The sequence below is a fragment of the Echiichthys vipera genome (genome assembly GCF_963691815.1).
Source record: "Echiichthys vipera genome assembly, chromosome: 16".
NCBI classification, from domain to species: Eukaryota; Metazoa; Chordata; class Actinopteri; order Perciformes; family Trachinidae; genus Echiichthys; species Echiichthys vipera.
The window spans coordinates 5,642,385-5,667,368 of NC_139841.1; the positions used below are offsets into that span (position 1 = coordinate 5,642,385).

Consider the following 24,984-nt stretch of genomic DNA (forward strand, 5'->3'; position numbering starts at 1 on the left):
CCAGCACGTTCATACTGAAGTCAAAGTAACCTTTGTATTCTTTTAAATGTTCCCCACCTAACATCTCAAGGCAATAGGATTTTCATGGGAAACTATGTAAAGGTTAAAAGAGTAACCCCTCTCAATCATCACTCATGACCCACTAAACCATATTTTAATGGTCTTGGTTGATCTGTGTACCATGCAGTATGCAGATGTAGAAAAGTCAATCAAGGAACCATAAATAACAGGTGGTACACCATCCAGTGGCTGTGAATGAGGTCATTTGGTATTTGGCTACATGCTAAGTGCCGACCAGGTGCCAGATCCTATACATGCATCCAATGTGAAGCTCCAAAAATGGTGTACCGACAAAAAACACAAATATAGAGAGGCATAATACCAAGCAGACAAAGCTCGCTCCAAAACGATAGGGAATCTGGGGTTGACTCTCACATGTTGGCAAGTGCTGTTACCCTCATCTGTCTTTAAATAAATACTTATTACTGAAGCATATGACAGATGGGTAAAATAAATGTATTAAAAAGCAAATGATCTCAAAATGTACAACTTGAAATCATGATGTACTATGTTGTATTTGCTGAGTGCTATTTATTATAACTCTTTATTTCTCTCTCTGTCTCCCTGTCTCTCTCTCACAGAGCCGAGCTCGCACTATGTGATTTCCCTGAAGGCGTTCAATAATGCAGGAGAGGGCGTCCCTCTGTATGAGAGTGCTGTTACCCGATCTCTGACAGGTATAATCACACCCTGATAATCACAGTAATCCTGTGTTTACAGTACGCTGGTTATGTGCTCACTTGTTTATGTGATATGTATGTAGCAGATATAATGACATGTTCTATATCAGTTGAAAACATGATGGTTATGTCACTACATGCAACTGAAAAGTGCAATGTAGTGTGGCTTCTGTCAGAATGATGGTGATGTGACCATTGTATATTTATTAGAATTGGCAGTAGTGTAACAATATATCCGTAGAAATAGCAGCGTCAATCAATCAAACAATTCATCAATCAATCAATCACCACAGTTTTGTCATAATCTTCCGTACAGCGACGGAGGACTTACTTTTCACCACCTTTTTAAAAAAAAAAAAGAAAACATTGGTCTAAAAAGTATCAGTCAAAGTTTAGACCAATCAATGGATATTCCCCTGGAGAATGAGCACCCAAACCAGGAGTGCTCGCTTGTGAGATGAATGGCTGAAACTGTACAGAACATTAGTGTATGTTAACAGTAGCAACATTAGCAGTACAAATATCATATATATATGGGGTTATCCCCCCGGTCGGGGATTATCGGACCCTTTTCTCGCGAGCTCCATTGTATTTTATCAGTCAGGTAACTTGCGGCAGAGAAAATTTGGAGAGGATTGCCCAAGCAAACGAACCAATCAGAGTTGGTTTTGAGGCGGATTTCAGTGTGACGCAACGAGAAACGACTGTTCAGTGTAAACAACATGGCTGCTTCCACTGATGAGATGAGCAGCTATGGAGCAAGCCGCTCACTAACTCTTTTTTCTCTGGATCCTTCTGTTGAATATGGAGCGGGCTCCTGACATGTGCCTTTTATCCGTAAATTCACGTTACACAAAATGCAAATATCCTTTACCCACATGTTGTTTACTTTCCGAGCTTTGCCCCGACGCTGTTAGTATGTCATACGCTACATTGATCTGATTGGTTGATTTGGCCGGTATGTTAGTGATAGACAGAGGATTTAGCCAATCAGCAACCAGTATTTCCACCTCTTCTCAAAGGATCCCAACTGAGAAAAGCGGGGAACAGCGGACACAAACAAAGCAGATTTCATGGGACTGTTTTTTTGGAAAAGCGGGCCTCATAGGACCTTGTGTTCTCCGGTCACATACAAAGCAGGGAACATAGGACCCGGAGAACATAGGACTCAGGGAACTTAGATATGTTGAGGTTACCAGTAGCAATAGTGTTAATAGCGGCTGTAGCAGTTTAAGTAGCAGTAGTAGACTATTAGAATCAGTAGGCTGCCTCAGCTCTGAGTATGCGTTGTTTCAGCAACTCAGTTAAAAAAGAAGGTACTACTACAATTGAAAAATGAATTTGTGTAATATGGCACAGTGTTTTTGTTCACACGTTAAAATAAACAATGTCACATTCTATACTACTAGGCTACCTTTAGGACTGTATGTAACCCAGAGGGACATGTACCCTTACACTAAACACTAGATCTGTTTTCAGATAGAATCAGTGTGTACTTCACCAGAGAGAATTAAGACAAGGGATGAAAAGGACTGGCTCATTGGTACCATCCACAAGTTTTGACAATGGAAACCCAAAAATAAGGTTCTAACCAAGCCCACACCACAGTGACTTCCTGGTTGATCCAATACAGAAGTACCAAAAACTGCAGTTCTCTGAGTGTCCACTAGGGGCAGGTTTCATAATAGAGCAGTTTCTCATTGACCTCCGCGTTAAACAGGCCGTTTTTCACAGTATAATTACACCTATTTAGGGCCTGGTACAAAAAACATTCTAGTCTGTATGTTTAGGTCATATCTCCATGACAACACTAAGGGGGTTCATGTTTGTTGTACCAGGCTAGTTTCTATTGTACTGGTGGCTAAAGTGTATGAATAATTAGGGCCGTGGCCTCTTGAGTGACAGCTAGCCTCTGGCCCTCAATTCTCCTCAGAGGTAAATGGCAGCCAGATGGACGTATCTCCCTCCCCCCAACGTCACATACATGCCCTTTTTTGGTAAGAGGAAATGAGGCGGAGTCAAAGTCTGGCAAGATGGTGACTCCTGTAGGCGAGGACGACTGAATCAAGTTGAGAGAACAGACCCTGACGGGTATGCTACGCCCGTTTTTTATACAGTCTGTGGTTCTTGCAATGTAATGAACTTAACAGAATTGAACCAGACTGCGAACAAGGCTCTCACAGTCCCAAAAAAATTAACTAGTTCATGTTGATTTTTTCATTTTCTATATTATTTATGAGCGGCTATTCTTTTTTTAGTAGAACCTCCTCCTACCTATCCACCCCCAACCTTCAAACTAAATGAATTACAGAATATGTACTGATTTGTTCATGAACCTCCTGCGAATAATCACATGAACTAGCTTCAGCAGAGGAGCTATGTTGCCTGAATTCCCAGTTGGACTAGCGTGGATGAACAGGTGACCGTGTTAACCCGGACTCTCAGCAGAGGTTGATCCTGCCAGCCGCTTTTGAAAACCCCTCAGAACATGTAGGTGTCTTTGTAAAAGCCTTCAATTTCGCTTTAATCGATTTCAAATTCATACTCAACTGTGTTTATTATCTACGCCAACCATTTTCATGAGTTTCTACGAACAACCATCGACACAATCAGCTGTAAGTCAGCAGAAACACTGCCACACCGTGTGCCGTATATCTTTGTGTGTATCGCTGACCCTCATCTCTGTTAGATGTTCACACTTAAGTCACAGCCGTCTGTGTGTGCATCATGTATGAACTGAAGGTATGTGTCTATCTACATTGTATGTGTGATGGCTGAAGCTACGGAATGTGTTTGTGTGTCTCTGAGTGAGAGACTCATTAGCTCTTCCTGCGGACTATGGGCTGTAGAAGTGAGATAAATGAAACACATCCGACTCTCAGCCAAGTTTCATCTTATGAATTAAACAGCCGGCCCTCCCCTGCTCACCCAGCAGCCTGCAGCCGACATAAATCCTTTATTACTCTCATAAAAATGCCACATTTGTGATGCTTTTCGACCCTCATGATGTGATGTGATAGTCAGAGGAAAAACCCAGCAGCAGAGACCAACACGTTCAACACAGTGTCTTAACCTTCATTACAGGACATTTTTTAGGGTGAAACTTTAAAAAAAACAAAGATCCTCTTGCTTGTTGTCTTTGGTTGAGTTTTTTCAGAAAGAAAAAAGGAGCAATGAAGAAGAAGAAGAGCAAGAGAGGGGAAGTGAAGGTCGGATATAGATCCAAGAGAGAGAGAGAGAGAAACAGCAGAGGGAGGGGCCGAGAGAGAGCGAGAGAGACATTTGATGGATTTTAACGATAGCTTGTGAAAAGAGGAGGAAAGCAGAAAATAGAGAAGTGAATGGCAGCAGGGAGAGAAAAAAGACAAACAAGGAGAGAAAGTGGGCATGATAGCAGGAGAATAAGAGCATAGGATTATGGGATGTGTTCTGCTGAAGAAGCTGAACGTGTTCCGTGTTTTCGCTGAGCAGCAAAGAAACTGCACAATATCAGCTGGATAAAACTTAAAAGATTCCCTCCAGACATGTTCAGAGATAGATAAAGATAATCTGCTTTGAATAATAATTCTGTTTTTATATGGCTTTCCTACATTGTTCTCCCTTATTTAATGAATCATCTTAAAATAAGTTAATTCATTTAATTCTAATTCTAAAACAGTTTTCCTGGATTGCTCAGTGTTGCAGGCAATAATGTGTACATGGGGTGGATGCCGCCCGGCAACCAACACTGCAGGGGACTGGCACAGTCAATGAGAATCACTGATATAGAGAACACTGACACATCTGGAGTTTTACTGGGTTATATGGCTCTAGCATAGCCATAAAAAAACTGGGTGTGCTTCAGAAAAACTGGGTAGGCAACATCTAGTTACTCTACAGACAAGCACAACCAGAGTTCTACAGACAAACACGACCGGAGTTCTACAGATAAACACATCTTGAATTGTATAGATATATGATATCACTTCTGAAATTCTATGGACAAACACATCTGGAGTTCTACAGACAAACACATCTGAGTTCTACAGATAAACACATCTGGAGTTCTACAGATAAACACATCTGGAGTTCTACAAACAAACACATCTTGAATTGTATAGATATATGATATCACTTCTGAAATTCTATGGACAAACACATCTGGAGTTCTACAGACAAACACATCTGGAGTTCTACAGACAAACACATCTTGAATTGTATAGATATATGATATCACTTCTGAAATTCTATGGACAAACACATCTGGGGTTCTATAGATATATGTAAGCAAGCAGGAATGAAACGGGACTAGATATATGTTATCACATCTGGAATTATATAGACACACAGACACATCTGGACTGCTACAGATAAGCACAGCTGGAGTTCTACGGTTATATGTTATCACATCTGGAATTGTGAAAACAAACACTTCTGGAGTTCTGTAGAGATTTATAAACACTGCTCATGTTGCATAGAAATACAGTATGTAAACATGTGTGTATAGAGATATGTAAACACGTCTGGAATCCTATAGACAAACACATCGGCAGTTCTGTAAATATTCATAGACACTTATTTACGCTTCTGAAGATTTGTGGGAATATATAATCACATCTGGAATTCTATAGAAATATGTAAACACATCTGGAATTCTATAGAAATATGTAAAATAAATCGGGAGTTTTGTAGAGATATAGAGTCTCACATGCAGTTGTAGGTCAGTCAGGAGATGATAAGCTCAGACCCTGAGGGCTTAGACAGAAACTAAACCCATTAATTTTCTGTCAAGGTCATCAACAGTGACACACACACACACACACACACACACACACTGTCTTGTCATGCCGGGACAAGCTGAATTCTTCCTCACTTTATGGTGGCAGGTTGCTGGAGAGTTTTTTACGAGAGCTTTAAAAAACGTCTCGTTAGCGGCGGGATCCTCGTTAATATACTACCTCGCCCTCGCTTCGCCGCCCACACACTGCAGAGACTGAACTGATCCTCAACCAACTGCCACACTGCCATTTAATCAAGGACTGGAGGACTGCAGAGAGAGAGAAAGAGAGAGAGAGAGAGAGGTAGAGATAGAGATGTGGGAGGAGGAAAGAGGAATAGAGGAAGATATGCAGGAAAGAAGGAAGACATAGAGTCTAGAAAAATGTAGAAATGAGGACGAAAAGTGAGCAGATGGAGAAGTGATATAGATAGTAAGGAAATAAGGGATGGAGAGTGTGCTAAGGATAAAGCGTGTCCTCATCAGTATTCTGTCCTGACTGGAGCTTTATTGTGATGCTGGACGACCAGTTTAACCACGACACCGCCTGCCGCAGCTCGCCCCGCAGCTCCAAACACCTCTTTCATCAATCTTTCTCTCTCTCTCTCTCTCTCTCTCAATCTCTCTCTCTCTCTCTCTCTCTCTCTCTCTCTCTCTCTCTCTCTCTCTCTCTCTCTCTCTATGTTGGCCTGCAGCTGTACATCTCTCTTCAACAGCAGCACATTAGATGTCAGTGTTGATTCTCTCAGTAGTCTCGTTTAGACTGCAGACACAACAGGACGAGCCTCCATCTCTCAGGACTGATGTTGCCTTCACGTGAACTCACACTGAAAGTCAGGGCCGCAATAAGTCTGACGTTCAAGTGGTTTAAAGGGATAGTTGTGGTTTTTGAAGTGCGGTTGTATGAGGTACTTATCCGTATTCAGGGTATCACCTTCAGTAGATGGCTGTCGGCATGCCCCCATTTTATAGAGGCAGGCAGAAGGACACCACCTAGAAAAATCCATATAAGTTCAAGTGTACGGTATATTTTGAATATTTTCACCACCCACCACTTTGCCTTATCTTCATGCAGGAGGAGATCTATGAGCTGTTATCTATGCTCTCAAAGCCACCAGACTCCACTGACAACAACAGTCATTTTACTTCACAGGACACGGGACTTGGATTGTTTGTTAGTTTGAATTCCTAACAGAGATGCTCACGAGTAATTTCTTGCAAGTCCTAGTCGAGACTCAAGACTTTGAGCAAGAGTCCAAGTCATGTCTCAAGTCTTTGAGGGCCAAGTCAAGACTCAAGTCTTTGTGCAAGAGCCCAAGTCATGTCTCAAGTCTTTGAGGGCCGAGTCCAAGTCAAGACTCAAGTCTTTGTGCAAGAGCCCAAGTCATGTCTCAAGTCTTTGAGGGCCAAGACCAAGTCAAGACTCAATTCTTTGAGCAAGAGTCCATGTCATGTCTCAAGTCTTTGAGGGCCAAGTCAAGACTTAAGTCTTTGAGTAAAATTCCAAGTCATGTCTCGAGTCTTTGGGGGCCAAGTCCAAGTCAATTTTTAAGTCTCTTATGGTTATAATGAGTATTCTATCATCATATCTAAGGAATTAAATGCAATTCAAGGCCTGTTTCATCACTCCTTTATCCATTAGCATACAGCATCAGGATTTTCACAAGACCCAAATCTCAAGTCTTAGACTTGAGTATTTTGAGGATGAGTCTTAAGTCATTTCTCAAGTCACTGTGTTTGACTAGAGTCCAAGATCAAGTCCAAGTCCCCATCTCTGGTTCCTAACCAGCAATTCCTGTGTTATGTGAAGTGAAATGACTGTTTTTGAGAGCAGTAAATGGCCCCAGAACACAGCAGCACAGAGCTTCTGTGTCAGTTTTCCTGTCTGCGGATCTCATACAATCCAGCACGGTGGTGTAGTGGTTAGCACTGTCGCCTCACAGCAGGAGGGTTCCAGGGCTGGGGCCCTTCTGTGTGGAGTTTGCATGTTCTCCCCGTGTCTGTGTGGGTTCTCTCCGGGTTCCTCGGCTTCCATGTATGTGTTCATTGATTACTCTAAATTGCCCATAGGTGTGAATGTGACTGTGAATGTGAATGTGAATGGTTGTCTTTCCTGTCTCTTTGGCTACATTCACACTGCAGGTCTTAATGCATGATTCAGATTTATTGCTCAAATCTGATTTATTGTTTGTCTTTTCAAATTAGTCTTTAAATGTGGCCTGTCTACGGATTGCTTTGTAAACAGCTCACACTCCTGAAGTGACCTGCATGTGCAGTTGATCATTGATGACATCACACCACAACGGTGTTTACGGAAGCGAACATGGCATCGGAAATCCGGTATTGTAGGACTTTAAGGCTTAATATAAATCTAAACTAAAAATAAAACAAGTTAAACCACCAGGGCTGTGTCAGTTTTTCCTTGTGTGGATCTAAGGATCATAGGATGTTGATTGGCATCTTAATTTTGTAGTTTTGTTTTTTCATCATGTTTATCAGTAATGATCATGATGATGATAACATTGTACTCCCCAATACAATATTTGAGTTCTGGGAGCATGGTGACATCATCAAACTGAAGGCTGGTGGGTAGAAACACAGGCAATAAGAGCGTCAATCCTTTATTTAGACTGTCTAGACCACCTATGAAATGTCAGTAATAATGTTTGAGGGAGATAAATTAGTCTCAATACATGGGAGAAATGTGTGTTTAGTGATTTGAAACAAGATTTGTGTCTGACAATTTTCATAATTTTCAGTCATTTATACATAGAAATGCATTTTCCTATCCACAAATAGCAACCAATTTGAACAAATGCCAAATAACTTGCTAAAATATACAACTCAAATTAAATAAATGTCAGTATTCTACAGATAGATTTCCAACTTGTCAAAAAAAGTTAATTAACTTATTAACATTTGCGTTTGAAAAGCTTGTTGCACATACAAATGTCTTTTTTCATTTATTTACAGACTGTTAAATGACTCGTGTGGATTGAGTCCAGTTATGAGTGGAGTTTTGAAACTCTTTTGACAGCTTCAGTTCCACAAATGTATGTTTTTATTTTTATTTGTTCTTTATTTATTTAAAAGGGACAACACACATTAATTAACGAGAGCAAAAAAGTCTCACAAGTAAATGTGCCAGATTCAGCCAAGCAGGCTAATATTTATCTGCAGTCCCTGGCAGGTTGATGACATTTAAGAAAACATTGAAAAGCTTACAGGAAAATGCGACACAAAAACACAGACACAAGAACAGCGGGAAAATCAGATGTAAGGCTTTTCAGTGGAATTTCAAAATGGGAAAGGTGTTTGTCCCAAAACATAAAATAGCTTGACACCCACTAATTAAACAGTAATGTATCAGTATTTTTACATGGAATATTCCATTCATTATGTCGAGGTCCGTTCTCTCAACTTGATCCAGTCGTACTCGCCTACAGGAGTCTCCATCTCGTCAGACTTTGAGTCCGCCTCATGTATGATGGGGTTCATTCATCTGGCTGACGTATACTGGATTAGCCACATTAGCACCACCACCCGGGAGCTAGGCTAACAGAACACGCTACTAAATAAACCTATACCAGGAGCATCTCCTCCTACTGTTTCTTTTCACACACAGAAAATTCAAGCAAACTAAACAACATCAATACAAACCACTTGAGAACGTTTACTCTGCTTAATTGTTCAAATGTGTCTGGGGCGGAAGAAAGAAAGTAAATACAGGAAGAAGGTCCTGTAGTCTGGACTGGGTATTCTTAGTTCGGACCTTATGATTTGTCACTACCGTCAAGCTAGCCATCTCTTATATATCCATGGTCAAACCAGCTCATTTCATTTTAATAATTTCCCACACATTACTTCGCTCCACTGTGCGACTGGTTTGACCACAGAGATGCGACGGCTAGCTTCACTAGCTCAGAATGCAACGCAGACCTTAGTCCAGGAGCTGTTTAGCTCAGTCACCTGGTAGTTGGGTCAGATCACATTCTCACCACGAACAAACCATACCCAAGCAAGTTCATTGGAGTCCTGTTGCGATTGCTGTCTTCATACCTTTCCAAACGATATGCACCGAGGGGATAAAATACCCCAGGGTTCAATCATCCAAACTAACTAAGAAGCTGTGAAAACAAACTTTGATCTGGGCAGCAAGAGGTCTGGAACCAGGCTAACCTTTGGCTAAGTGGGGCCTTTATGAGGCAAACTAGTCCACTGTCGGGGTATACTATACGTTGGTTACGACATGTTACTAACTAAAATCATAAAATAAGTCATAGAGTGTGGTCTTTACCTACTCTGTAAAGTGTCCTGAGATAACTTTTGTTATGATTTGGCACTATAAATAAAATGGAATTGAATTAAATTAACCAGAGGTACTACTGGTCAATTGTTCAGTTTAGTTTTAACCCACATTATGACCAACAGGGATAACGTTTGTGCCTGTCCAGATAGTGTAGGCTGATGATGTGGATCCTGAGGAGGTTGAAAACTCTGTGCAACTGCAGAATTAGAAAAGATTTGATCCAGTTTCACTAAAATAACAATACAGTTGCAGAGGGATGGACACAGCCAAATCTTTGCATTAAGTTTTTGTCTTTCTCAAATTTAATTGTGTTATTTGTATGCTATATTTATACATTCTACTGTTCTGATCAAGTTTTGATAATTTTTGTCATTGTTTGTTAATTTTTATTTTTTCATCTTTTTGCCGTCGGTAATATTTTAGTACAAAAACAAAACGCTCAGCAGCAAACCTCACAGAGATTTTATTGCATTAAAAAGCATCATCCCCAGCTGCCCTGTAGGCTTTTTTACTTGCATGAATGCATTAAACTAAAAATAATGAGTCAGTTGAAATTCATAACTGTGGCTTTGCAGTGAACCAGAAAACTCTGTTGCAAAGTTCACAACTGGTGTGTGTTTATATCTTTTTTGTCTACTTATCCCAGCTCTCTAGCATTTGTTTCATGCTCTGCTCTTTTCAAGTGATCCTTTTACCTTGCCTTCCTGGTTTCAGAAGTCACATTTATACATCCTGTGAGGTGTTCAGGTGTTGCATGTCAAAAACTGTCATTGAAAATGTTAAACTTTTGTAAGTTAAATCTTTAAGTAGAGCGGTTAAACTACATGCACTTACTAATTTGATTAAGTAAAGGTAAAACATGGTCACAGCTACAGTATTTCTAAAAAGTATGTGAAGGCAGCATCTGCACTCTGATTAAGTGTGTGAACTGATATGATGGCTGGAAAAACATGTATCTCATTTTATGGGTTCTTTTTTCGCAAGCTTTTACAGAATTGTGCAGCACCACTCCACATGTGAGGAATTGACAATATATATTTTATATTTCTCTATTATATATATTACATCTAAAATGTAAAAAATGTCATTATTGTTTCACATGTGAAACACAATTCACACGTGATTCGCAATTTTTTTAAAGGACCATTTTCTTGGTTCATTAAAGTGAAATTACAGTTTTTTGCAGCAACGTCGTATCTTCCTAGCTCTATCCATCAGTTATATCACTTATGATAACACTCTACTCAACAAAACAATTACAAATGGGTTCAATTTCCAAGTTTCTGAGACTTGCAGGTGTTGTGTTTCAGCTCGTACCGCTGTTTTTCGTCCTTTGCCCCTCTGTGGATCTGAGGCTCCACTTCCTGTTTAAAGTAACACCTTTTATCTCCCACTGTCGGCTTACTCTTTGTCTTTGTCTGTCTCTCTCTCTTCTCTCTCCTGTTTTTCACTTCCACATCCATCCACTCCTCCTTTCTTCTTCCCTCCTCTCAAACAAACATGGCTGCCTGCTGCATCTTGCTTCCAAACTTGCATGTCATCGTATGTATTTATTATGTTTTTGGTTTTTACATCGGTGTGTATATGAACACGTAACAAACCTATATTTATCTGAATATATGCTTGTGTCACTCCTGTCTGCATATATAAATCCTCATTATCACACATTCATTGTACTGAATGATTTCATTAATTATCCCCAAACACCCTGGTTACTGTTAACTCAGACCCCATAGACCCATCTGAGGATGACCTCTTCCACCTCTTTGATAAATACCCCACTCCCATGCCAGACACCAGCACTCCCATGATCCCCCCAGTGGGGGTCCAAGCTGTGGCTCTGTCCTCGGACTCGGTACGCGTCTCATGGGCTGACAACTCCATGACCAAGAACCAGAAGGCGTCTGAGGTCCGGTACTACTCTGTCAAGTGGAAGACCAGCTACTCCACCAGTGGAAAGTACAAGGTAAACACAATTGTGTCCACTTCTTACTTTAGTGTTATCTCTACCAGAGGTGTGGACATGACTTGGACATGAGTTTGACTTGAGTCCTGAATCTGATGACTTTAGACTTGACTACTTGACTGTAAAACCAATGACTTGTGCATTTCAACTTGAGATGTACCTGTTTAGACTTAGTACTTGACTTGGGACTTTCCTGGCTTAACTTTAGACTTGACTTGAGACTTAACTTGGGACTGACCTGTCATGACTTGGGACTTAACTTTTAACTTGATACATGGCTTGGGACTTTTCTGTCTTAACTTTAGTCTTAACTTGGAACTAAACTTTGGACTGACCTGTAATGACTTTAAAACTTGAAACAAAATGGTGTTGATGCTGAGGTCTTAGATAGAAATTTTCTTTAAAGTAAAAACACAAGTCTCTACAACAGACAGGAAATAAGATGCTTGGAGGATGGACGCACTCTCAAAGTGTTATGAAATTATTTTTCAAAGGCAAAAATATCTGTATTTTATCTGCCATTTATATTAAATTGTTATAGTCGCTTTGGTCTTCCGTCTTGACTAACTTCACCTTATGCTTTATTCTGAGACCATCTTAATTCTCCAACTATATTGTGTGTCCAGTCTGCAGACACCACGGCGCTCAGCCACACTGTCACCGGCCTCAAACCAAACACCATGTACGAGTTTGCTGTCATGGTAACCAAAGGTCGCAAGTCCAGCACCTGGAGTATGACGGCGCACGCCACAACCTATGAAGCAGGTAGGTCTCTCAGACAGACACACACTCGTGTTTCTCGTATTGTCCTCGTGAGGACCACATTGATGTTACCTGTGATCACGCACCAGGAGCTACACCCTCGGGATGGAGACTGCTTCTCTTTTATCCTAACCTGCTCAAGCAGCATGATAGGCAGGCTGCCTATCTCTAAGGCCTAACTGGCATCTTTTTAATATTAAATTATTTTTAAAAACAAGATTTTTTTAAATTATATTTAGTCTTAGTTGTGCCTGTGTACCACAAACTTTATCTTTGGGATGTTGTTTGACATACAGGTTGCAAAATGGCCACACTTTACAGCTGCATAATATGATGATTGGATGTTACTGGTCAGCTGTGGACGGAGATGTGTTTTCCTGTAACAGCACAACTTTAGTCTGGTTTTGGCCGGCCATCCACAATCAGCCGGTGTTATCAGAGCATGAAAACAGTATCTTTTGAAACCGGGTCCCAGAGTGGGAAGATTTGAAAACGCCCTCATGGCGTGAAACCGCATACTTTGTTAAATGATGCCGTCATCGCCCCACCTCTGACCTCTAACCCAGCAGCATCACATAACAACAGTGCTGCTGCGTGAGAGGAGAGAGACGGAACTGGACTCTGACAACAATACACCACAAAAGTCTCCACTAACACCAGAAACAGTGACACATTTCTCTTTCAGCATGGAGGAGGATTTGGGAAGTCTCCAGATTTGGAGAGAAACTCTCCGGTGTTTGTATTCTCCACAGCGTCTCCTCGTCTCTTCTTCTCTGTTGTTGGTGTATTTCTGTGGCAGTTACAGCGCCACATCCAGGCCTGGCATGTGTACTACAGCGTTTGGAGTCGGTTTCACTGGTTTTCTGTGGACGCAGATATTTCTTGAGTCAAGGCCGTGTTTAAGAACGACGGGGTGGGGGTCGTTTTCCATCGTGTGGACGTGTCCTGACTTTGAAGCACAAATGTAGTTAACCCGCATGCGGCTTCAGTGCTCTGCTTAAACTAATCATCCATTAAGTAGACCATAGTTACGTTTTTTGTTGTCAAGCTGCTGTTCCCAAGGTCAAGAATAAGCCTTCACACTCCCATTTGTGTTAAGTCTTAGAATTCTAGTAAGTGGATGATTCTTTTATAATAATGTTCCTCTATAACCTCCTCTTCACTGACACGTTAAACACTTAGACAGTTGAGTTTTTCTCTGGAGAATTTGTTAAAAGCAATTCTGGGAAAAACAGGGATACACTGAATGAGGGCAGGTTCAGGAAACATGGGTTCACAAAAACAATATGACAGTGGAACTTTTATAATGTTTCCTGCAATGAATGCTTTAAACAATGCACAGAAATCCTGTTTTAGTGCAGTGAGGCGTAAGGCAGAAACCCACACACACAAACACACACAAACACACACAAACTCACACACACACATACACACACACACACACAAACACACACACACACACACACACACACACACACACACACACACACACACACACACACACACACACACACACACACACACACACACACACACACACACACACAGACACACAAGCAGCACGACAACTGTCTGCAACAATGAAACCCAACCACAGACTGAAATCAAAATGTCAAGGTATCCCTTTCAGGATGTTTACAATCATGTTTGTCGGATTTGTCACCCAATTAAGCGTGAACAGCATCACCCCCGCCGGCTCCCCAGAGCCTGCTTGAATACATTGACATTCAGAGTGAGCAGACGGACTGAGCCCACTCAGTCCCTGCAGTGATCCACCAGCTCTGGACTCTCAAACACTGACCACATTTCCACAGCAAAACACAGAAAAAGCTTCTAATACCTCTGCCTTGCTGTTTAAAATAATCAACCGCAGAGTTCAAAAGACACCAGCTGAACCCCAGCATTACATTACAGTTTATGTTAGTTTTTACCTTTATTTCGTAGAAATGGTGATATTGGTCCATAAACACTTTGGTCTCTGCAAATCTCTCAACATCTAAACATTACATGTGCTGTGGATTTTTTGGCTCCCAAGGGGATATCCTAATGATTTTGGTGATCCCCTGAGCATTCCTCTGGCATCACCATCAGGACAAAATCTTCACTTCATGTACACTTAGATGTAATAAAATAATCTGACTGTAATACAATTTCCTTTCCAATCAGAGACCATTATTATTATTTCCATATTACTTACTAGCTGTAAAAAAAAAAAAAATGAACATTTTGTCCTGATGGCTGAAGAAAAGACGTTTTTAATGAGTACCTATTGATTTTGTTTTTCATTCATCGGTTTCATTTAAATTAGGAAACATAATGTAAATGTAAAAAAAAAAAAAAAAAAAACAGAAGTAAAGCCTTGATGTCATTTATGGTAAGTTAGCAAGTTCGCAAACAGTCATACTGAACGCTACAGGGACTACATACAGTTGTTTGGATCAAGAGGGTAATCCCCTCCTAACTCTAATGAGCTTGTCTTGAGCAAATTGAAGCTTGTTCTTGCTGAGTTTTGATGTTCCAGCAGAGTCAAATGGGTTTGAATTGAAACCCCAGCTAGAGTTTTTACTGTTGCACATCTAGCTGGGCTCCTTGTCCTGACAATAATTTAGTCTTTTGACAAATTTTGCTTTGAATAGCATGACCTCCTGTGGGAGCTGACAGTCAAAACAATATTCAGTAACAAAACAGGTCATTTGTAACTGCCCTTCAGAACGACATATATACAGTCAGTGTTTTGTGATCTGATGACCCTGTGTGCCTTCCAAAGTGATCAGATAACAATATGGTCAAGGTTTGGTCAGGTAAAGGCACAAACATGAGGGAAAGATGATGATGTAGCATAAAATAAGTACTTAGTTCAGGTTAGAAAAACATTGGTTTTAAATGTTTTAAATAACTACTAAATAAAGGTTGGGGGACCTTCATTTTCGTAGTTACAACAGCAAACTTTTAGTTAAGATTTGGGTGCGGGGGGCATAGTAGTTAGAGCAGTCGCCTCATGTAAAGAGGCTGAAGGTCCTTGAGGCAGTGCCTGCGGATTTGACTCCGACCCGTGGCCCTTTGCTGAATTTCCCCCCCTCTCTCTCTAACCCCATTCCCTGTCTGTCCTATCTAATAAAAGCTTGGAAAACTGCCAGAATAATCTTTCCAAAAAAAGATTGGGGAGGGGGTCATAGCCGTTGTTAAACAAAACCAATGTTGACTGTGGGTAAGAAACGGGAAACAACCAGCAGCCTCTAATGTTTGTCAGTGTTATCCATCCACCCTGACATCCTCCAACTGACTTCATGGTTTTATAACAGTCATTATTTTATATGCGAGGGAAAGAGCTGTGGTGTTCAACCTTGAGCAGTAGTTGTGATGCAATTACTGTGTGGTCCACTCAAGCTACAAATACAGGTTTTTTTTTTTACTGGAAAGTAAGACCCGTCTTTCAAAATATACATTTGAGTTAACACTGAATTCATTAACTCAGCACTTTGTTGCAGCACTGGTTGTGTGCACTATAAATAAAGTTGAGTTGAGTTGATGGCTGCTTCACTGTAACCATTGGCTCTTAATTTGAAGGATTAGGGCTTAGTTAGGTCCTTTATGTAATTCCCAGCATAACTCCTCCGACCTGTCAAATCAGTCAGAATACTTGAACAACGCTGTGGGTGTTGATGGCCTTTGATTGCAACTAATAACACGCCTGTGAGACGTATTCTCGTTTTATGGAAGTGGTTGATGACTCATTTGAATACAACAGGGTTTATTTTAAATTATTACTTAGGTGATGGATACCAAATGAGTGTATTTTCCCGAGGTAAAAGAACAGGTTGTCAACATAACTAACAGGCTCAGATGGAACTTGTGATTTCCTCCAACACTCAGTCATGTCAGATTTAACAAGTGGTTTCATTAGCCAATGCTGTAATGGGAGCTTTGAGGCCTGGCCTTGTGTGAACCAAGTCTTAAATCACATCTATGGTGACAGTTGAGGAGAGAAAAACCTCAGTCTTGGTTGTGAGGCAGAGTGCTTGACATTTTAACAACAGACAGACACAGTACAACAGGGCAGTTCAGGAAAGTGACAGAAATTTCCTCCTTCACAGTTCTCTCAAGTTCACACAGAGCAGATTACTTGAATACAAGAACATCACATCAAAGCCACAGAGCAGCTAAACTGGAGTTAGATTGTTGTCAGGAACTTCAGGTAAAGAACGGCTGTACACTTTAAGTTCAGTTGGGTTTTAACTATTAGCAAAGACTTGATGGCTCACTGACTTGAAGGCTCACTGACTTGAAGGCTCACTGATGAGATACTAACTGCTGTAAAAACAATGCATCCAGTCTCTTGATGTAGCAAGACACACAGGACTGCCTGAGAAAGAAAAGTATGCACACTGTAAACAAAACTCACCTGGGGAGGTTATATAATGTACAATTTATGCTAATCACAGGACGGGTGCAGCCCCAAGAGCACAGCAGTAGGAGCTAGATCATAAACCGTAATATCGTCCAGTAGGCATTCCAAAGGCATATCAGTGTCACTGATCCCAGTGACAGCCCTACAGTAGGAGCTCAAACCTGAGCAAAGTGATGTCCAAATTAAGCTTCCTGAAGCATTAGTTGTATTTTGTCCACTAGACCCTTTGTTGAACAGAGAGCTCCATCTAGTGGAAAATAATGAAAATGGTTCATGAGGCTTCATTTGGACATATCTACCTGAGAGTCTAACTTACGTTTAGTTGGACTTCAATGGTAGACAGTCTAAACGTTAAACATTTAAACTTTAATCAAGGTCCATTAGCCTATGAAATTTAAGGATTGTTACTATTGGCTCGCAATTTCAGGTAAACTTGGTATTAGCAAATTAGCTGCAGGTTTGGTTACTATAGGTTCACTGAAATAAAAGTGGATGCAGGGTATCTTTAGAGATCCTGGTGACTTTGAGCCATGGAGGCGGATTAGCAATAATGGTGTTCAGTCAGCCACTTGGCCAGATCACTTTGGCCCAGACTGAAATTTCTGAACTATTGCGATGAATCCTACGGACTCTGGTGATCCCCTTTCTATTCCTGACAATTCTCCATGAGGTTCACTTTTATGGTTTGGAGTGAAATGTCTCAGCAACTCATGGATGTTTTGCCATTAAGCTCGATATAGATATTCATATCTCTCTCAGGATGAGTTGCAATATATTGCGTGATTAACTGACTTTTGACCAACACCATCAGCAGGCCAAAATTACTATTTGTTCAGTACTTTTGTTTATGTTTCAAAATTAATTATATTCCATACAGTAACAGTTATGAAAACGGTTAACATTACCCTTGCTAAACTGTTAACAATGCTTACTTTGTTACAACCTCGCAGAGCTGCTACCATGGCTATAGATTCTTGTCTTGTTTTAACTTTAACCGGGACGTATGACCTTTTACTGCAGCCAGCCACCAGGGGGTGATCAAGATGATGTGGTTTGTGTTTTGGGATTAGTCAAACGATCCGTCTTCATGTAAAGTCTATGATCTTCCCCATTATCTCATCCTACCACTCCTGACACTTACACTTGTTATTCTACTTTTTTTCCTGTTCATCCATAATTGAAACAGCTCCCAGCTCCGCCCCCAAAGATTTGACAGTGATCAGTCGTGAGGGACGACCACGCGCCATTTTAATCAGCTGGCAACCGCCGATGGAGGCTAACGGACGAATCACAGGTGAGGGTTCGCAAAAACACACCAACCACCACAGCTCTACTCATCCGAGGTACACACTCAGTGTTTTATTACACCTCAAAGGCACTTTTCATCACAGGTAATTCCTTTTTTTTTTCATTTTCAATTAACCATCTGATTATTTTTCCATTGATAGATTAAACATTTCATCTGTTAAACAAAGTGGAAACAAAGATTATTTTCTTACAGTATCAAAACACTGTACAAGAATTCAGCTGTCATATGGTGTAACCAATCACGAGGCACACACAAACACACACTTTCCACCATTGTTCTCTCTCTCCTCCTCTGGGCGATTGACCCGGCTGTAAACCCGTCGGTTTTAACGAGCTCTGCTGCTCCTGCAGTGTCCTGGAGGACGAATCCAACACTCCCTGCAGGGCTAACACCGCAACACAGTGCAAACACACACACACACACACACACACACACACACACACACACACACACATACACACACACACACACACACACACACACACTCACACATAGATCAGACATTTGTATTGAATTTTATACATATTTTTTATTCATATTATTTCATTTCATAAAACGTTTTCTTCGATCTGCAGGTCAGTTCTAATCCTGTAATGAAACTCTCTGTATGAAAATATTATTTATGATGGAAAACAATGGACATATGAGGTGTCTTTGCTAAACATATACATTTTAGATGGATATCTTGAGTTGTATAAATGGTGTCCCTGAGACATTAAATATTTTCATAAAAACTAGATAGGAAAATGCCAATGTTAACTGTGCTGCGCTATTATCTTTTTTATCATTTATTGTCCATCAGGTTACATCCTTTACTACACGTTGGATAAGAACATGCCGATAGATGATTGGGTGATGGAGCCGATCACAGGCGACCGGCTGACCCATCAGGTTGTGGATCTGAACCTGGACACGGTTTATTACTTCAGGATTCAGGCCAAGAACGCCAAGGGAGTTGGACCGCTGTCTGAGCCCATTCACTTCAAGACCGCCAAAGGTTTGTCAGAGTGTGTGTGTGTGAGACTGAAGATCAAAGAATGCATTACCTCTATATGTATTCCTTTGTTCTATATTTTATAAGAATGTTGACTCTCTCTGTTGCTGTTTCAGTGGAACATCCAGACAAGATGGCCAATGATCAAGGTAGGCTTTTTCCCCAACTCTGTGTGTGTGTGTGTGTGTGTGTGTGTGTGTGTGTGTGTGTGTGTGTGTGTGTGTGTGTGTGTGTGTGTGTGTGTGTGTGTGTGTGTGTGTGTGTGTGTGTGTGTGTGTGTGTGTGTATGTGTGTGTGTGTGTGTGTGTGTGTGTGTGTGTTTAAAACCCTTCTCATTTCACGCCTCTTTATCAGATCACTTCAAATTCAAGTAATCATTGTAATCATTTTAGTTATGATTGAATGTCTCAAATTGTCTCTGATCTTCTAATCCTCTCTCTCTTATTTTATGCAAGTAAAGCAGTGAACATATTACAAATGTAGCGTATACTTAAACTGACAAAGATATTTTCATGCCTGACTGCCTCTCCAAACTGAGGGCGTGCCAACCGCCCTGTGTGTAGCAACACACTGACTGTGGTACCTCATCAAACCACACAACACTTCAAAATATCTGAACTATCCCTTTAAGTCCTGTGCAGGGCTCTAGTATGTAGTGTGTAGTGTGCCGCAGGGATGATGTATTTTTGTAGGCCAGCACAGAAAAGAGCATCGCCCTGGTTCTCTTGACAAAAAGCAAATGGAATTTTCCATTGGATTTTAGATCATTGCAGAAAATAAGCTTTGTCTAAAATGAGAGTTTATGATATGTACGCATGTCAATCAGCAAGATCATTTTCACAAATTAACACCACTTTTACGATTTCTGAAGCGTGAATAAAATCGCAAGAAGTAAAAAGCTAACATCAGGCTATAAATGAACTACACTACCCACTAGCTGCCAACTGATTTCACTGTAACGGCGTGTTGGCGTCTGTAGTCTCATTTAGCCACTTGTTAGCAAATACCTTTTTTAAATACTTCCAAGCTACCAAGCCATCCAACTAAGAAACACATTCAAGAAACTTTGAGATGAAGTAACAAGAAGTGCAAAAATGCTAAACCAAGGTTAAGTTCTGTGTTTTAGGAGTCATTCTTGCAGCACTCTATTGAGAGGGGAATCCTAGTATCTGTTTCCATCGCTCACTACAGTACATTTGGAGATGATTTAATTATTAAAGTATCCACCTTCCCGCACAATTGCTCCCTCTGGTTAAGGTTAGGGTTAGGGTCAGGGTCAGGGGGGTAGTGTTAGGGTCTACATAGGCATATTTGCTGTAAAATAACAGAGCGTGGAACATAGGACCCTTTCTGTGAAAAGCAGTGAAACATTGAGCACTTTTTCTTAAAAAAAGGTCAGCTGTTCCCCGGTCACATACAAAGCGGGGAACATAGGGACGCTCCCCAACTGCCATGCATATGCAGCTGTGTCATGGCAGGGGTGTGGTGAAGCTGTTTGGATGAGCCGTTCTAGAGGAAGCTTCAAGCAACAATACTGGAGGCCATGTCAGCACGTTCCAAACAAACAAGTTTTGTACGGGCATTGTGTCAGTTTAGAATAAAGGAAAAGAAGGCTGAATGGGAGGAAGAGAGAAAAAGAGTAGAAAACAGAAGGAGAGAAGGGAGAAAACAAGTTGAAAGAGACTATGAGGGAAGGAAGGGCGGATTAAGGGGGGAGAGATGACAGGAGGGATGATTGGCTGAAATCTAGTCTCATGTACACTGATGAGACATAATTTAACAAGAAAAAGAGACAATGAGGAAAAATGATGGAAACACTGGCAGTTTCTCAATTTTCTTCTGAATTGAGTTTGTGTTTTTCACTTTATGCAAACAACCCTGACTCATCAAGCTGAAGGAACGTTGTTTGTTATGTGCAGGATAAAAATAAAAGGAAAAAACCTTCCTCGGAGAGAGATAAATAACAAGAGAGAGAGAGCGAGAGAGGATAAAGAGTCTCTTGTAGTTATTAATTCAGACTTATGAGAGGCGATGGAAAAGAGCTGTTTACCATATTTAAGTTCATCAAATTAACTCAGACATAATGAACGCTCTGTTCGCCGGGTCTATTCATCAGCCGCAGCAAACAGCAAGCAGAAGGAGGCATGATGCCAATGAACTCTCAAAACTTTTTAATTTTACATCACTAAACTTTGAAATCTCACAGAAGCTCAGAGAATAGGACGAATCATTTTGTAGATTTCAATGCTTAATTGTATTTTGATTTTTTAGTGAGAAGACCGAGTCGAGTCACATCAAATTTATTTGTATGGAACATTTCATCCGATAGGCGTAGACTCAATGTCTTTCACAACATGGAGCAGGGATTAAGGTGGCACGGAACGATCCAGAAGTGCAGAGGAATCCAGCACCTTCAATCAATGAGTAAATTAATCTGATATTGGCAGTTAGATATCAGTGTTTCATTCTGCAGTGGCACACCACTGTCGTTTACATGCACAGCAGTAACCTGAAAATGGTCTTTCCTCGGTTAAGGGAATGATCGGATTATTGAAGTTCACCACGTATCCATGAAAGGGGGTTGAATGGGAAAAAAACAGAGTAACTCGACCTCTGGTACAAGAGGCGGCGCTCCGCCAAAATATAGCTGGACTGAATAAGGCTTTATTCTCGGGTTCACCTTTGTCAAAATCACAAGATTTTGGACAGAAAAGGTTCTTGTTGGTAGTGATGTTACTTGCCGTTGCAAAGTCCTCCTCGGTTTGAAGGTCACCTGGTTTATTCTATTTCCGAGTGAAAAGCCACTGCTCAGGAGTGGGGAGGACGAGTTATAACTGACGGAGCATACACAGAGGAGAAACACGGGATAATCCGGGTTAAGCGTTTACATGCAAGAGAACTCAGTTACTAAAGGAGTTCTCTGGGTCGGTTAACCGGGGTATGGTGTTTACATGGTGTTTGAGAAACCGGCGTAGGCCCTTAACCCGAATATAATCAGGTTTTTAAACTGAATGTAAACGCACCGTGTGAGTCTATGAGCAAAGCAAGTGTTAGTCCAGTATCTCTTATCTGAGCCGCTTCAGTCAGTTGACGGGAACATAATGTCGAGTGTTGTACCAAACTGACACAGTAGTGAAAGGAACGCTCACACGCTGTTGGATCGGTGGTTTTGTGTTTTTAACTGAGCTAAATCAGACAATATTTGGTTAATACAGACAATTGAGGCCCTCATTGTTCCCTGTGAAGTTCTCTGGAAGTGATGTAATGAAGGCAGTGTGGGTTTTAAGTGGAGTGACTGCATCAGACGCTGTTTAAACAATAGCTTTTAAATGCTACACTTCTTGTCAGCAAATGGTCATAGTGTAATTTAGGAGGCAATTTGGCCCTGTGTGCTCGGAATAATCTGGCATGCAGTTAACACACCAGACATAATTTAGTTTGAATGAAAACTCAACTCCTGGCATTTGCTGCTGTTCCTCACCACCACTTTGGAGGAATGTGTGTTTTTGCTGCACGGGGGATGTGACGATGGTTCCAGCAGTGGTTTTTAAATATTTAAAGACACTTAAATCTGAGGACAGAATTAGGCTAGGTGTGATGGTAGAGTGTATTATTGTGTAAATCCCCACCCCAGCCCATAATCATTTTTCCCATTGGAATTGTAAAGTTCACCCACCGGTCAAATCCCCATTTAACCCCTGGTAATGAGCGTTCATTGTGAGACAACAAGCACATTCCCACTAAAATATTGCCGTTACACTGGTATGATGACTTGCACATCAGTGTTTCTAATAGACTGTATAAAAATGGACGTAGCATATCCGTCAAGGCCAAAAAAGGGCATGTATGTGACGTTGGGGGGAGGTAGATATGTCCATCTGGCTGACGTTTACCTCCGAGGAGATGTGACGGCCAGAGGCTAGCTGTGGTTGGGGCTTGGTGTTTCCTCGAGGTTGACAGTTTTGCAAGTGCTTTGAGCTAAATGCAATCTTTTTCCTCATTTCCTTTGAGAAACATCTCTCATGTCCCGATGCCGGACGGATCAGTCAACTTGGAGGGGGCAGATTCAAAGGTCTGGACCCAGGCGAAGGAATACAACACAGCTCTTCACTTGATCTATGATCAGCAATCTACATCTTTGAAGATTCATATAAGTAGTTCAGTATAATATTCAGGGTGGATTTGGCACTCAGGCCACCTTTTTCTGAGGTGCTCACTGCTTTCTGTAAATTGTCCAGCTGGACTCAAGCCCAGTGAAGCGATGGGGGACACTCAACCACAGAGTCTGAGCTCTGGTGTCAGGGTGTTAAATGGTGCTGTTTGTCACTGACAGATGTGTGTGTCGCTTATGCATGTGTGTGTGGTATGTGCACACTACGGTCCCTCTCAGTCTCCACATAAATCAGAAGTGTTGCCAGGGGAGAAGAGAAGAATGGTGTTCAGCCTGGTTACTGTGAACCTTACACTGTAAACACACAGACAAATATACGCACTGTTTAATGCACACACAAAGCCTTGCTGACAAGAAAGATAATGAAGTGTACGTGTGTGTGTGTGTGTGTGTGTGTGTGTGTGTGTGTGTGTGTGTGTGTGTGTGTGTGTGTGTGTGTGTGTGTGTGTGTGTGTGTGTGTGTGTGTGTGTGTGTGTGTGTGTGTGTGTGTGTGTGTGTGTGTGTTTGTATATGTGTGTGTGTGTTTTTTAGAAACATGGAGTTTTAAAATCCAGTTTTCATCAAACATGTTTCTGTAGCTTCAAACTGCAAGAACCATCAAATCTGATTCACATTTTACAACACAGGGAACTCATCATCTAGCTGCTGCTGTTGGCAGGAGCAAGAAGCCAGCTTTTAGCTTTATAATGTGGGAGAAGCACGTATCACGTCAAGTACTTTAAGTTACTTTGAGATATGGAGGTCTTTAGATGCAGTTGGTGATGTGGTGACAGTGTGGAGGTTTTGAAAATCAGTCCCCAGTCTCTGTTCTCTGACAGCTTCTGTGATGATTTGTTTCTCACTTTCTCTTACAACTTCTTCCTCCAGTGTTGAAAGTTGACAAGCTGGCTCAACTTCTGCTTAAACTGTGTTTTAGATTTCAGTAGGCAGAAAGGAGGCTTCAAAACACCACGCCCTCCACAACAGAGAAAGACTGCTCATCTAATGCGATGAACTCCATCACCTTGACAGTAATCCCTTTAGCTATGGCTCTGTCCGTGGGTTATTTTCGAGCTTTCTCAAATGCTGTGGTTATCAAGTCTTGCTGCTGGCGGTTTATGTCACTGATCTTTCTCTGACATGGTGTAATACCCCGTCATTGCGACATTTTCTTTCACTGTAAACAAACCACTCATGTGCACGGCAACCTTTGACCTATTACATCATATGTCATGCCAGCATCGTCTGTCATTTGCTTCTTCTCTGCAGCTGCATTAGCAGCATGTGCTAGTGGACTGTTGTCGAGTAACCCCCAACAAATAAACTTTGGCCTCTGCCATAGGCCGATGGCAGTCAATCAGTCCGTTACCGATGTTCTGCAGATAAATCGGTGGGTCTCTTGCAAATATAGTGGCCACACAGATGGGACAGCTAGTGTACAAGGGAAAATAAATTAAAATACTGAGGGAGGAAACAGGAATAAACGCATATAAAGCTTCCAGTCTGAGATTGTGGGACTCTGCTGGGAAATGGAGACTCACTCCCTTCCAAAGAACAGACGTCCCTGTTTTTCGGGACAGTCCTCGTTT

The 24,984-nt window shown here is 41.3% G+C and overlaps 1 protein-coding gene across 1 annotated transcript in view; it reads left to right on the forward strand.

The window, feature by feature from the left end:
* Positions 1-24,984, forward strand: part of dcc (DCC netrin 1 receptor) — a gene marked incomplete at both ends in the record, with an annotated part of 329,103 nt that overhangs the window by 239,224 nt on the left and 64,895 nt on the right. The window contains 6 exons of the mRNA XM_083929753.1: positions 642-737; positions 11,533-11,771; positions 12,398-12,536; positions 18,128-18,235; positions 19,053-19,247; positions 19,361-19,393. Coding sequence (XP_083785879.1) covers positions 642-737; positions 11,533-11,771; positions 12,398-12,536; positions 18,128-18,235; positions 19,053-19,247; positions 19,361-19,393 — 810 coding nt within the window. The remainder of the gene's footprint in view (positions 1-641; positions 738-11,532; positions 11,772-12,397; positions 12,537-18,127; positions 18,236-19,052; positions 19,248-19,360; positions 19,394-24,984) is intronic.